The sequence below is a fragment of the Octopus bimaculoides genome, chromosome 15 (genome assembly GCF_046866305.1).
Source record: "Octopus bimaculoides isolate indiv1 chromosome 15, ASM4686630v1, whole genome shotgun sequence".
In the NCBI taxonomy this organism is placed as follows: Eukaryota; Metazoa; Mollusca; class Cephalopoda; order Octopoda; family Octopodidae; genus Octopus; species Octopus bimaculoides.
This window is the reverse complement of record NC_142942.1, coordinates 23080325-23094688: the sequence shown is the minus strand read 5'-3', so window position 1 is coordinate 23094688 and position 14364 is coordinate 23080325. Positions and strand designations below refer to the sequence as shown.

Here is a 14364-nt window from a genome sequence, read left to right as displayed (position 1 = left end):
CAGTTTGCCACCATGGATGGATGGATGGATAAAAATATGGCTGTCAGATAAAGTTAATGCATTTACACAAGCAAATGTAAAGACGACTGAGCAAATTTATTGTGGAACGCATGCAAGCCTTTCCACTTCATGCCACAAATGTGTATCCATGGGGAAGGTCACTAACTTGGGTTGATACAGCTTAGCACCAGTGTTGTCACAGACAATGCTGTCAGAACTAGAACAGATGATGCAAAGCATTTTTCCACATCAAAGAATTCTGTTAATCCACAACCCTGGGTTGGTTCTTTCTATGGAACCCCGAAAGGACAGAAAAATGGAATTGACTTTGACAGGAATTGAACTCAGACTGCAGACAATTGTATTGAAGAACCCAAAAACCTTGTACTCACCTCTATGTCACTGTTGATGCAGACAACAACATGGGTTGTACTTTCTGTTATTTCTGAATGAAACTCTCCATCGTAAGTGAACGGAGTTAAGGACTGGAACCATGGAACCAAAAAGAAGACAGCAAAAATAAATATCATCATCGCCAGCGCCATTATTTTGGCATCAACTTTTCCATGTTTGCATGGAAAAGGATAGTGACATGTAGAAGCACCCAGCACATTCTGTTAATTGGTTGGCATTAGGAAGGCATCCAGCCACAACAGACAGTCGGAGTCTGGACAGCTAGCCAGCTCCACGTCAAACTGTCCAACCCATGCCAGCATGGAAAGCAGACGTTAAATGAAGATGATGATGATGCATGGGTCACACAAATGGAATTCATTGAAACAGATTTTCTACAGTTGGATGCCTTTCTTGTGATCGACCCTTACCCGTTTCCAAGATAATCTTTCCCTGAGGTCAAACATGTTTTCATAGAAGAATGACTGAGCGTTACTTGGAAATGAGCATCATCCTCATACAAGGAGACACAAACACACAGACAAATATATGATGGGCTTCTTATAGTTTCCATCAATCAAATTCACTCACAAAGCATTGGTAGGCCCAAAGCTAAATAGATGTGAAGACTATGTTTAGCCCTTCAGCATTTAAACTGGCCAGACCAAGCCAAAGACTGTTTTATGTTGAAATTGACCAGATCAAGCCTCTTACACCTATCCTACATCATCAAAGTCTCAAAACTACAAGATAATGCATGATTTATTTATAAAATGTCAATAAATAAGTATTACAACTGAATGTGGAAAGGTTAACACTGCTCTGTCCACAAAGCCTCTGCCATACGACAAACAAAAAATCAAAAGGATATGCAATAATATAGCGTTTGTACATTTTGCTGTCTTCCGGGTTGCAGTTCCAGAGATGAAGAGAAAGTCCTTGGAATGTTTCCAGCAATCCATTTTGCTTTTTGGTATCTCCTTGAGACGTAGAGCAAACAGGTGATGCAGGGCCCGGCAATGCAGTGCCAGGCGATGCAACAGAGGATGGTTCATCATCTGTACGTGAGAAAAATTGAAGAATTAATGAGAGAGGTTAACTAGAGGGAGTTAACTTATGGTCGTCGTTGTTTAGCCCAAGGGTGGCATTGAGATGGCAAATCTATGAAGAAAGACATGTTAACCATTAATTTCTTGTCTTTTGTTCAGACAGTCTATCTAGGATTACATCAGCCAATGTATCTTTTTTTTTCCATATTTTAAAACTGTGAGATTTGACTGCTATCTTTAGCAAGGCGAGCAGTCACTTACAGGCTTGGTTAAATATGATGTTGGTAGTGGTGATGGTTGGACTTTGGAATGGTATTGGTATAGGTGGTGGTTGAACTGTGGAGGCTGGACAATGTGAAGGTAACAACACATCAGCAAACACTACCACCACCACCACCATACTATCAGGCACATACATAATGACCACCACTGTCAAACTATGACAATCTCTACAACCACTACTACTACAGTTGTCAACAAAACGGTGTGACGCTGACCACCACCACCAGACAACTGACCTCTGGTTGATGGTCCAGCTTCCTGGGATGACCTTCTCCGCTTTAAATGTCCACGTCGAGGGTAATAATATCTGGAGTGAGAGTTAAGTTAAACTTGAGTGGAGGTTTGTGAACGCGAGACATAATGTTTGTTTAGGTGAGTGTGTCATAACAAGGAGTTTTAACATCATCTTAAAACCACCTCAGAAAAAGTGTCACAGCACAATACCACCACAATGGCATTAACTATGCCTATGCTACCACAATGGCATTAACTATGCCTATACTGCCACAGTTGTGCCGTTAGGATGTCATCATATACAACAGTGTGATAGCTTTCCATGCTAGCACCATCATAAAGTTACAATTGTCATAATATTAGTAACCATCATAACTCAAGGACTACCATAACATTAGAAGTGTTCAGACATTATTCCGATAATATAAGATGAGTTCTAATATTGTCATAACATTAGTACTGTCATAAGAATGTCATCAATCAATCCAAATTCCAAATAATTGAATACAAAACAAGATTTTGGCAAAGGATACATGTAGGTTGGAATTCCTTTCACTGCCAGATGTTTTCGGATGAGTCTCTCAGTTCCGTACCAGTTAAAGGAAGGTGTATCATGTCCTATTCTGGGTAAGTGAACACTGGCTGCAGAGACAAGAAGTGAGAGAGATTAATTACATAAGGCACCATACAGCAGAGGATCGCATTTTCTTTCAGAATATACACAAGTGTGTGTGTGTGATAAGAAATCACAAAAACAAATGAATTCTTGGAGTTTTCCTCAACATGTTGATTTCTTGTCATTTTGGCAAGTGGTGTACAGCTGAGAGGTTGGGTGTTGGACTCATAATTGTGGGTTCAATTCTTGGACTGGACACTGAGTTGTGTCCTTGAACAAGGTACTTCACTTCACATTGCTCAGGTTTACTCAGCTGAAAAGCAGTACCAGTGATAACTCTTGAGAGTTAATCCTGCAATGTATCCTTTGTAGTGGGGAAACCTTGTACTTTTCTTTGCCCTAGATACACTTCAGTTTATAAACCTGTAGATTCAAAAAGGCTTAGTTTGATTACACTCATGCTAATGATGTTCAATAAGGTAGAAACACTTAACAGTTGTCTCCCATATTTACTGGAAAAATATTAATAACCACCGACTAAAATTTTGTTTTGTTTGTTTATTCCTTTCACTTCATATTTGATTCAGTTTTAAATGTTCAAAGGTCCAAATATCAGACATACCCCTACCCACTTAACTAGTGATCATAATGTCACTGCTACTGTTTAGCCCTGGGTCAGTGCTGGTTAGTAAACTTATGTCCAAAGACTCATAAATGTTCCAGTCATGACGCTCCAGTCTTGATCCATAAAACATTATCCAAACTTTAATGGATGGGATCTCACAATTGGTTGATATCAGTCAACAGCTATGGTGCTGCCCTCTAGTGGACACATACAAAAAAGGAAGATAATGCTAATTTACCATTTCTTTGTCTTGCCTCAACCGAAACCTTCCTCAGTCCTTCTTGTAAAGCCTCCATCTTGATCCCAGATAAATTATTACTTTTAGTTCGATGTTGGGCTACGATAAGGGCCAGCTGGAAAGGAAACGGTGAAGAATGTCAGGTTTTGTTAGCAGGAGACTATATAGATGGTGGCACAATAGGGACTACATAGGTTTGGCACAGTGGCACAATAGAAACTATAGAAATAAAGCAACAGAGAATATCAGAATATAGAGAAATAAATTAGTGAGGGTGAGTGAAGGCAACAGTGAGTGGGAGGTTTTACTTACCCAACACTTTTCATCTTCATTCAGAGTAATTAAGTGGCAGTCACCGAGGTTTATATCTGAAAGTGGACGATGGAGAGGTGGGCAGGGTTAGGGTTAGCAGCAGCAGGCAGTTGTGTCTACATGACAAACAGGCACACAATTATGTTTACATGACAGCTGATGGAGGGGGAGGCACAGCTGTGTCAAGATAGGGCGACACACAATCGGGGCTACATCAGAACAGCCAGGAGCCTATATAACAAGGGTACAAACTGCATGTCTGCAGAACATTAAGCCTTTCTCTCCTCCTACTCTTATCGTTCATCTTCACACTACTCCTCCCTCTCCATAAACTGGTGATCAGTATTTCTAATACACAACTATGATGAGAGAAGTGAATCAAATGTTAAATTTGATTGGTTGTTTCAGTGTCATGTGACAGCATATCAGGGCTGAATAAACATGTAATGCACACATGGAAGTGGTACATATAACTGCACACATGGCAGCACCAAACCTGCACATACACATGACAGCACTAAACACATGCACATACATACACACAGCAGTGCCAAAACCCTTATTTCCTCCACAAAAGATAACCACTAACCAGCCCCCTCCACTTACCTTTCATCTCTTTGGCCAATTCATACTGTGTCTTTGGAATTGTTGATCTTGTTGTGATGGCAGTAAATACCCCTCCTACACCCCATTGGCCGGAATTGTCTGATGAAAAAAAACAAGAATTATTATTGCAGATACACCATATCAATACATCATCGTTGCATGAAAAAGTCTTGCATGGATCAGACAGAATTCATTGAGGCAGATTTTCTACGGCTGGAGGCTCTTCCTGTTGTCAACCATCACCTGTTTCCAAGGAAGGGAAATATTTTCTCTTAGTCTAGACATGTTTGCATGAAAGATTGCAAAACAAACATCTCTGGTTGTAAGATGGTGATGTGTTTTCAATATTTCTTTTAAAGCCCAAACATTCACCAACAACAGAGACCTAACCCTGGATATGAACTACAGATGTGGTCTGGCTGTCATGGTCATGTATTCCCTATAGAAATCCCATTTTTCGCCATTGATTTATCTCTCAGAAGAAGAAGCTCTGCATCTACCACAACTCGGTCTTCTGTTCTCCTTTATGGAGAAGAAACATGGCCTCTCACAAAGACCCTGGCAAAAAGGATCAATGGCTTTGATAGCAGAGCCCTGAGAACCATCGAGAACATCAGATGGTAACATCATGTTTCCAACAAAGAACTGTGAATGCATATCCGGCTTCCCACCTCATAGCCCTCCATTTGCAATACACTGGCATGAACATGTCCTCCGTCTCCTGTTAGATTGTCCTAACAGAGCTTTACTTACTCTCATTTGACACAGCAGGGGTCAAAAGTGATTAAGCAGGATCTCCAGAGGCTCAATGTCATCCTGGAGGATGCAGAGTGGCTGGCACAAAATTGCCAGCAATAGAGAGCCCTGGTGGACCAGGGTACCTTTGGGACCATTAACCTGGCATGACCACAGCACCATCAAGCAAGCAAACATGAAATAAGGAAGCATGTATTATTTCTCCAGTGAAGGAATCTGGAGGAGGCAATCAAGGTAAGATTTGAACTCACAACCACGAGAACATCATGACAGCCAAAACCTCTTTTATAAGCCACCTCCCCCCATCTTTCCTCACAGGGTCACAAAAAATCAGATAGAGATCAATAGTTTACCAATACAATGGATGACAAAGCTTTGGTCAGTCTGTGGCACGGACACAGGGTGTGTCACATCTCCTCTCACATAGGAAATGTCCACAGGGTCTACAGAGTTTTCTTCCTCATCACTGTCTTCTTCGGAGCCATCTGATGTCAGTTTACATGAAACGTAACCATTTTCTTTCCACAGAGCAGCCCTGGAAACAAAGTAGAAATCGCATTGAGAAACTACCCAGAGGTGCCATGCTCATGAAAAACAATAGTTAAGTCGTTCATTTTGAAGTTTTTCACACAGAACTCATTAGAAATGTAATTAGAAATAATTATCTAGTACGGAAAAGTCAATATTAGTCAATAAATATAATTATTTTAATGAGCATTTAAGGTCCATACACACATTATAACTATTAATTATGTATTGCACATAAATGTTGTCTACTCAAAGTGGTGGTCAGCAGTGAGTTTCCAAAAAAGAAAGAAACATGATAAATTGCTTATAAAATGCTGATGTAATATTGTATTATTTGTTTACAAAATAAATATAAAATTAAAAAAAATTGTCAACTTTTATTTTATTCATTATTTATATTGTTTCCAGTATGAATTAATATTACTAAGAAATATTACTGGTCCCTGGCACATTGGAAAAAAAACAAAAAAACTGCTGGAAGGCCACCTCAGAGAGTTTGAGAAGCATTGGTCTAAGTGACGCTAAAACTGCCCTGAAGATGGAAATGACACTGTATACATATAGGCACAGGTGTGACTGTGTAGTAAAGAAGCTTGCTTTCTAATCATGTGGTCTTGGGATCAATCCCACTGTATGGAGCTTTGGGCAAGAGTCTTCTACAAAGCATTTTGAATGGATTTGGTAGATGGGAACTGAAAGAAGCCTGTCATGTGTATATATATGTGTGTGTGTGTGTGTGTGTGTCTTTGTCTAGACATCTGGTGATGGTTGTAAACAAGAATCATCATCATACAAGCAAGGGTGTTCATTTTCATTCTTCCATGAAAAACACGTTTGTCCATGGAAGGGGTGGACATTACTTTGCTTGGAAACCGGTGAGGGTTGGGGACAGGAAGGGCATCCAGCAATAGAAAAATCTGCCCCATTAAACTCCGTCCAACCCATGCAAGCATGGAAAAGTGGATGTTAAATGGTGCATGCATGTATAGTATTCAAAGTCTCTAGATGTAAAAGTCACTCACTTCTTTTCTTCCTTCTCGGCAGCCCTTTTTCTGGCTAAGGCCTCTCGTTCCTTCAGTTTCTGTTCTAAAGTCTCCTTGCGCTATGTTGGAAGAACAACATGGAACCAACATTAGTTAGTGTGTAACAATAACATCTGAAACACATCAAGAGATGTGTAAGGAGGATTTGAACTGAAAACATTACAAGACACAACGTCATACTACAAGACAAGTCCATCCAGTTCTGCCATCTACATCGAAATATAATTCAGAAAAATTCCAGAGTTCCTCACCTTATTTTCTCGTTCTTCAATTTGTTCTGGAGTCAGTTTGGTACTAGAAGTGGATGGCATCGCCACAGAGACATTTCTTCTTTTACCAACCACAACTTCTGGTGCTTCTACACAACATAAACACAGGGAACAGAAACTTTTTAGTACCGAGTTAGGCTACAAAGCAACACATGCACACACACGTACACATACACACATGTATGTGTGTGTGCAGACATACAAATATAGTAAAGACAGTGTGTGACATTAAACTGGTCTGGAAGGAAGTGCAAGGGTTACGTGCAAAGAATCGTTTCCACTGCAATATATTGTGCTCTGCACTCCCTCCATATGCACACTGTGCACCACCCTGTTTGCACAATGGCATTTCATTGCACACAAATGCTCTATCCTCCACAGAAGGGGAGGGGGCCATGCCTACATCATTTCTACCACTCCCCTATATGCAAGCCTATTCGAGACACTAAGGAGTTCCAGAGGGAGAAATTTTGAAGACAAAGGATTGGTAGAAAGAAAAGACAAAAATAATGAAAGACAAAGACAATCTGAGAATTGAAACCGTTTCGACTTACCTTCTCCAAGTGTGTCAAAGGCATCAAGATCAGCTGCAGACGGCGCTTTAGAATAGTCAAAACCGTCAAATTGGTAAATCGTGGATGGTTGATCTTCTGCGTCATCATTGGTTTTGAAACACTGACAGAGAAGAGCAACAACAGTATAGAAGGGAAGGTAGAGGTGTGTGTGTGTGTGTGTGTGTGAATTGTACCATATATGGGCATACTGACACAAGTATATATTGTCATATGATGTTGTAATACATCACAAGCAAATATGGTCATACAGTGAAATACTGTAATACAACATTACCAAATATGGTCATATAGACAGTGTAATACGCTACCAAACATAGCCAGTGATGTAGTGTAATACAGCTTTACCAAATATGGTCATACAGTGATGTGCAATGCATCATAACCATATATGGTCATACAGTGATATAATGCTTTATCTAATTATACATCACTGGCTATGGCCATACATTGAGCAGATGGTAAGGCCATTGGTCTGTGATATAACTGACCATACAACCACATTGTGAGTTGAGGAAAAGTAAAATTTGGTTGTACATGATGGATTGCTGGATAGACAAGGTTATACATGTGTTACCTGCTGTCATACAGGTGTCTTTCACGATTACACAAAGTCATACAAAGGTTCAGTGCCAGTTATGGTCACCCACTGATGCCCAGGAGTATGCCAGATTGGACATGGCAACCCACGGGTCAGACAGGTTAACCCCTGTATTCAAACATCATGATCATTTCATGTCCGCTTTGGAAAGCGGCAAATTTCAGGGCGGTGTTGAGGTTCTAAAATCATCTTTGGTGAAATATGCAAATATGGAAGGCAAAAATTCAGACAGAGTGACCCAGTACCAAACAATACCCATCATCATCATCATCAACTAAGACTACAGTAACACATTGGTCACTTACCTGTTGTCCCACCAAATCTGTTGCTTCTTCTTGGTCACTTATTGTCCACTGATTGTTGTCTGAGCTGCCCAATACAGCAGGGAAGTCAATGGACAGAGGAGTGTCCCCAGAAGGGTTCTGCAGCAGTTTGTCAACCCCAAACTTCAGAATATCTTGCAGCTGCACATGAAACACAAACATCATCACCACTATCATCATCATCAACATTATCACCATCATCATCATCATCACTCCCACCACCAAAGCCCAGACTACTGCCACCCCTTTATCAGAACAAATTCACTCAGAAGGCATTAGCCAACCCCAGGCTGGTTAGCAGAAGAGACAAGCCCAATGTGCCATGTGATGAGAAAAGGATCCTCTTAACCACACAGCCATTCCTGCACCTGAAGAATTTAGTAAAATAACTTAGTCATAATTATGCTGGGGTTTGGAACATTAAATTTAGATAGAATATGGATGGAAGGCTTAATTTTGATCCTTTTAAAACAAGGTTTGAATCATAGAAGCGAGGGAAGGGGTCTTAAGGGGGTTAGCATCAAAAAGGGTTAACCAAGGAAGGGTCCTTTTAATAATGTATGTTAAAATACAGACCTTTTGACCAGTGACTCTTACCTTGACTTTGTCATCAGTGATGGAGGAAATCTGTGAAGCTTTCTGAGTTTTCAATGAAAAGTTTCCCTCCTCGATGACACGCTTGGTTAACTTCAGTTTCACTGCACTCCGTTGGAAGATGATGTCTTCAACTGTGTCAGCACCGATGAGGCGTATAATTTTCACTGGGCTGGTTAACAGGTGAAAAACAGAGAGAGTCAACCAGATAGGTACATAAGTATATGGTTGAGAGGGGGAACTGGGAGAGAGAAAGAGATAGGGAGATATATATAGTGGTGGTGAGAGTAGAGGTGAGAGAGAGAGATGAAGATGTGGGAGCAAGTAGATATGGAAGAGAGAGAGAGAGATAGGGAGATATATATAGTGGTGGTGAGTAGAGTATATACCAGTATCACGCAAATGGCTCCTGTACCAGTGGCATGTAAAAGCACCCATTACACTCGAGTGGTTGGCATTAGGAAGGGCATCCAACCTTAGAAACCATGCCAAAACAGTCCATGGGTAGGGCCCTACAAAGGCACTCAACACATTTAGTAGGAGTCACATATGTTATTATTTAAAATAGTTAGATTCAGCTCAATGTGACTTCAAGTTTCACCGGCTTCTAACAGAAATCTGGCTCTTTCAATACCACGTGACCCACTGTGACCCAATAGCAGCCCATTTGCCAGTAGCCATCTTGGACTTGCTGTGTTTCTTCATTCAGTAATCTGATAGTGAATGAGCTGGGTTTCTGTCAGAAACCTGCAAAACATTAAATTGCATTGAGCCAAATCAAACGGTTTCAAATAATTATAATTTTATTTTTATATATATATATATATATATATATATATATATATATATATATATATAAAGAGAGAGAGAGAGAGAGAGAGAGAGGGAGGGAGGGAAAGAGAGAGAAAGAAGATATGAATGAAAATGAATGAGAGAAAGAAAAGATGGCAGGAAAGACGTAAATAGTGAGAGATTAGTAACATACCGAGATTGACCAAAACGGTGTGACCTGGCCACAGCCTGGAGGTCCATCTGTGGGTTGAGGTCACTATCAACAAATATCACAGTATCAGCTGCTGTCAGGTTCAATCCTTGACCACCTGGTTGGAGAGAATGGTCACAACAGTAACAACATCATCATTAACATCATCAGCAATATTTGAATTACAACAATTTTAATATTGGAATGCTACAATAATACTGATTGTGTTTTAGTAACAACAACAGCAAAGTGTTTTCAATGTGGAGCTACATTCTAAGAAATTTTATTTAGCATACAGCATTCACTAAATGCCCCTTTCTCCAGTACGCCCCCATCATTTTGCCAACAGCAGCCCTACCCACCATTACCTCTGTTCATCTCCCTTTGTTTCCACCCTTATGTCTCTCTGACTTTGTCCCTGGCACTGTGCATCTCTCCAACACCCAAACGCCACACACTCTCCATCATCTTTGCTGCAACCTATTACCTCCCTCACCCACATCTACTTCCCCACCAGTTGATATTCACCATCGAACATCATTACCACCACTACTGATCCCCTCCATCACCACACCCATCCCTGACCAATGCTTTAGTGCCCTAATTTCTTCAATGAGGCAACAGTCCAACCAACCAACCAACCAACCACTTGTCTCGATCCTGTATCATCTCTGTTGTAACACACACTAACCCCTTACATCCGAAGAGCCAACCTCACCACAAATTCCCCGTGTCTTCTTCTTCAAGACATATTTCATTTAATGTCAACTGAAATGAAATTCAAAAATACCCCACAGTGTCTTTCATCTTCACTTCTCGCCCCACCTTTAATAACAACAGCACATCCATCCTGGGTCCATCCTTATCTACCCCTACTCTTAGAAACAGATGTTGATGTGGTAGTTACGGCATACATCTCTCTACCCTTACATTGTCCGTTTAGGGTCCTTTGCCACTGAGCCCTCATACACAACATATATCTACACTAACATGGGGCAGGTATGGCTGTGGAGTTAAGGAGTTCACTTTCAACCACATGGTTTCAGGTTCAGTCCTAGTGTGTGGTGCCTTCTACTATAGACTCAAGCTGATTAAAGTCAAGTCATGAAAGATGGATGGTGATGATGATGATAGGGAGAGTTACAAAGGTAAAAAACGTCTGCACTCAAGACTCACCTGCACGGGTGCTCAACAGAAATATGAAGGTCCCTTCATCACGATTGAAGTTCTGGACGGCAAGAAAACGTTCATCTCCTCGTGTGGAACCATCAAGTCTCTCGTAAGTGTAGCCTAAACAACAGTAAACACATGAAATGATAAATAATCATTGTTACATCATTGAAAACTAGGTTTCTGGATTACCACATTACAGCCAATATTGACTTAACTCCCTGAGTTAAGTCAGATGAAGATAAAACAAAAGTTATATATATTTTACACCAAAATATGAGAAGATGTAGTGAGTGAGAGGTGTCAGCTGGTCTGGCTTAATCATGTGACAATATAAGACAAAAAGAAGGAATGCAACGAAATGGCATAGCTGTTGTTTCTAGCATGGCACCATATATTAACAGAAATAGTAGGATGTACATCAAAGCTTTGACAGTATGAAATCTTTGAGGTTGAAATATGTACTCAGGCTGCTGCCAATTTTGCTTTTCTTCCCTTTAGAGTCAATAAAATACCAGTCATGTACTAGGGTTGATTCTTCTTCCCCTTTGACTTTCTCACTCTTTCTGTGGAGGTAACCTGATTGTGTTTAGATCCGGAGAGGGTTAAACTTCTGCCAAGTTTAAATAACCAAGGCATGCCATATTTCACAAGAACATATCCAAGGACTCCAGCAGATGTTGAAGCCTCAACAAAGGAAAGGAAAATGCATAAAAGGCCCATGCAAACACAAATCCATATCAGTAAATACACAGACACCAAAGAAACAGAGAGAGAGAGAGAGAGAGAGAAAGAGAGAGAGAGAGGGATACAGTTAACAGCTGCAGGTAGTGAAGCCACTGTATAACTGAAGAACGTTCCATCAAAGAATGTCACTGAGCCTCGAGTGGAAGCAACAAAGCCATTACAATGAAAAAACATTTTGTGACAGAAAAACACAAACAGAAACTTTTGAGCATCAAAACTCCCAAAAATGCTGTACCTGGGTTACACATTATTTTTCATATCAACCAAGTGAGAAAGGGATTCATTCACGACCTTTTAAGGGGCCTCTGAGACTTGTAGGAAGGAGGGAGGGAAAAAGGCGTCCAGAAACAGAAGACCTGGTCCAAATGCTTGCAACGGAATGGATTCTGCTAAAGGTACCCAGGGACTGGGTGGTAGTGTTTGGCTGGGCGATGGATTAAGAATACCAAACAAGTAGACTATGGTGAGATTTGAACTCAGAATACAGTACACACAAGATGTCTCATGCAGGGCTTTAACGATTCCACTCATCTGCTGCCCTAAATCCAGACTTCATTGATCGACCTCTAAAACACTGAAAAGTATTCTTGTATGTGACATGTTTGAAACATCTGTGGATCAAACTGAAATTGTTGTCAAAACTGATAAACAACAACAATAACAATAGAGACAAAACCAATCAGTGAACCTCTTGATATGCTACAAACAACAGTCAAATCACCCTCAAGTCATATTTTACTATCTTCAAAAATGTTAAGGGTATATTGAGTAGTGTAGTCTGAGGCAGAAGTCTAAAAAAACAGGGCGATTGGAGCTGGGATGACTTTGAGCATTGATGTTTCCCAGATCTGGAGCTAAACAAAGGTAACAACAACAACAACATCAATTAAAACCTAATGAAACAGGCTGCAACCAACTGGAAAGTTGATCAAATGAGATTGTGTGTGTATATACACATCCATTTATATATGGAGTGATTATGGAGTGCATGGAAAGATGAGTGTGTGTGTATGTATGTGTGTATAAATATATATATATATATATATATATATATATATATATATATATATATGCACATATGGGTACAGGATGTCACCAACAGTAAACAACATGAAATACGAAAATAAATGAGTTCAATAACAACGAAAGAAACAAATAGAAAACAGGACAAGTAACATAAAGAATGACCCTTCATCAGTTGTCGGCTCTCTATCTACTCCTCATTCTGAGCATTGAACAACAATATGAGTCTTCGAAGACAGTTGCTTCCATAAGTACTAAAATAAAATTTAGGATTTATGGAGGATCAAAGTTGGGAACAAAAACAGGACATATATATATATATATATATATATATATATATATATATGATGATGATGATGATAATAATGAATGAATATATATATACATATGAATTCCGGGTAGAGGTAGGGGTCCACCAAGGTTCCGTCCTCAGCCCCCTCTTATTTATCATAGTCCTCCAGGCAATCACAGAGGAGTTCAAGACAGGTTGCCCCTGGGAGCTCCTCTATGCTGATGACCTTGCCCTAATTGCGGAGTCACTATCAGAACTAGAGGAGAAGTTTCAGGTGTGGAAGCAAGGTCTAGAATTGAAGGGCCTTAGAGTCAACCTAGCTAAAACCAAAATCCTAATAAGTAGGAAGGTAGATAAAACACAAACCCCTTCAGGTAGATGGCCCTGCTCAGTATGTAGAAAAGGAGTAGGTAGTAACTCTATAAGATGTACCCGGTGCAAGTTATGGACACATAAGAGGTGCAGCAACATCAAAGGCAGGTTAACTAGCAAGTTAGTTTTTGTTTGTGGCAGATGTTCAGGTGCAATAAAGACTGTAAACAAATAGGAAACAACTTCTATCTCATTCCAGGGTGAAAAACTAGAGGTAGTCGATAGCTTCTGCTATCTGGGCGACCAAGTTAGTAGTGGGGGTGGGTGCGCTGAAAGTGTAGCTGCTAGAATAAGAATAGCCTGGGCAAAGTTTAGAGAGCTCTTACCCCTGCTGGCGACAAAGGGACTCTCACTCAGAGTAAAAGGCAGACTGCATGACGCATGCGTACGAACAACCATGCTACATGGCAGTGAAACATGGGCTGTAACTGCTGAGGACATACGTAAGCTCGCAAGGAATGAAGCCAGTATGCTCCGTTGGATGTGTAATGTCAATGTGAATACCCATCAGAGTGTAAGTATCTTGAGAGAAAAGCTGAACATTAGAAGCATCAGTTGTGGTGTGCAAGAGAGACGATTGCGCTGGTATGGACATGTGGTGAGAATGGATGAGGATAGCTGCGTGAAAAAGTGCCACACCCTAACAGTTGAGGGAACCCGTGGAAGAGGTAGGCCCAGGAAGGCCTGGGCTGAGGTGGTGAGGCAAGACCTTCGTACATTGGGCCTCACCGAGGCGA

The 14364-nt window shown here is 40.5% G+C and overlaps 1 protein-coding gene across 2 annotated transcripts in view; it reads right to left on the bottom strand.

Moving 5' to 3' along the window:
* The window catches only part of LOC106874113 (ATP-dependent chromatin remodeler CHD1L), a 36657-nt gene that overhangs the window by 1931 nt on the left and 20362 nt on the right, over positions 1-14364 (bottom strand). Inside the window, exons 10-24 of one of the 2 annotated variants that reach the window (XM_089363570.1) lie at positions 11200-11313; positions 10027-10141; positions 9045-9213; positions 8430-8588; positions 7506-7626; positions 6934-7040; positions 6662-6741; positions 5465-5646; positions 4356-4454; positions 3750-3805; positions 3438-3552; positions 2492-2600; positions 1961-2031; positions 1266-1451; positions 393-469 (exon numbers count right to left, since the gene is read on the bottom strand). In XM_089363570.1, coding sequence (XP_089219696.1) covers positions 393-469; positions 1266-1451; positions 1961-2031; positions 2492-2600; positions 3438-3552; positions 3750-3805; positions 4356-4454; positions 5465-5646; positions 6662-6741; positions 6934-7040; positions 7506-7626; positions 8430-8588; positions 9045-9213; positions 10027-10141; positions 11200-11313 — 1760 coding nt within the window. Of the gene's footprint in view, positions 1-392; positions 470-1264; positions 1452-1960; positions 2032-2491; positions 2601-3437; positions 3553-3749; positions 3806-4355; positions 4455-5464; positions 5647-6661; positions 6742-6933; positions 7041-7505; positions 7627-8429; positions 8589-9044; positions 9214-10026; positions 10142-11199; positions 11314-14364 lie in introns of both variants that reach the window. The other variant, XM_014921719.3, reaches the window with a different exon arrangement.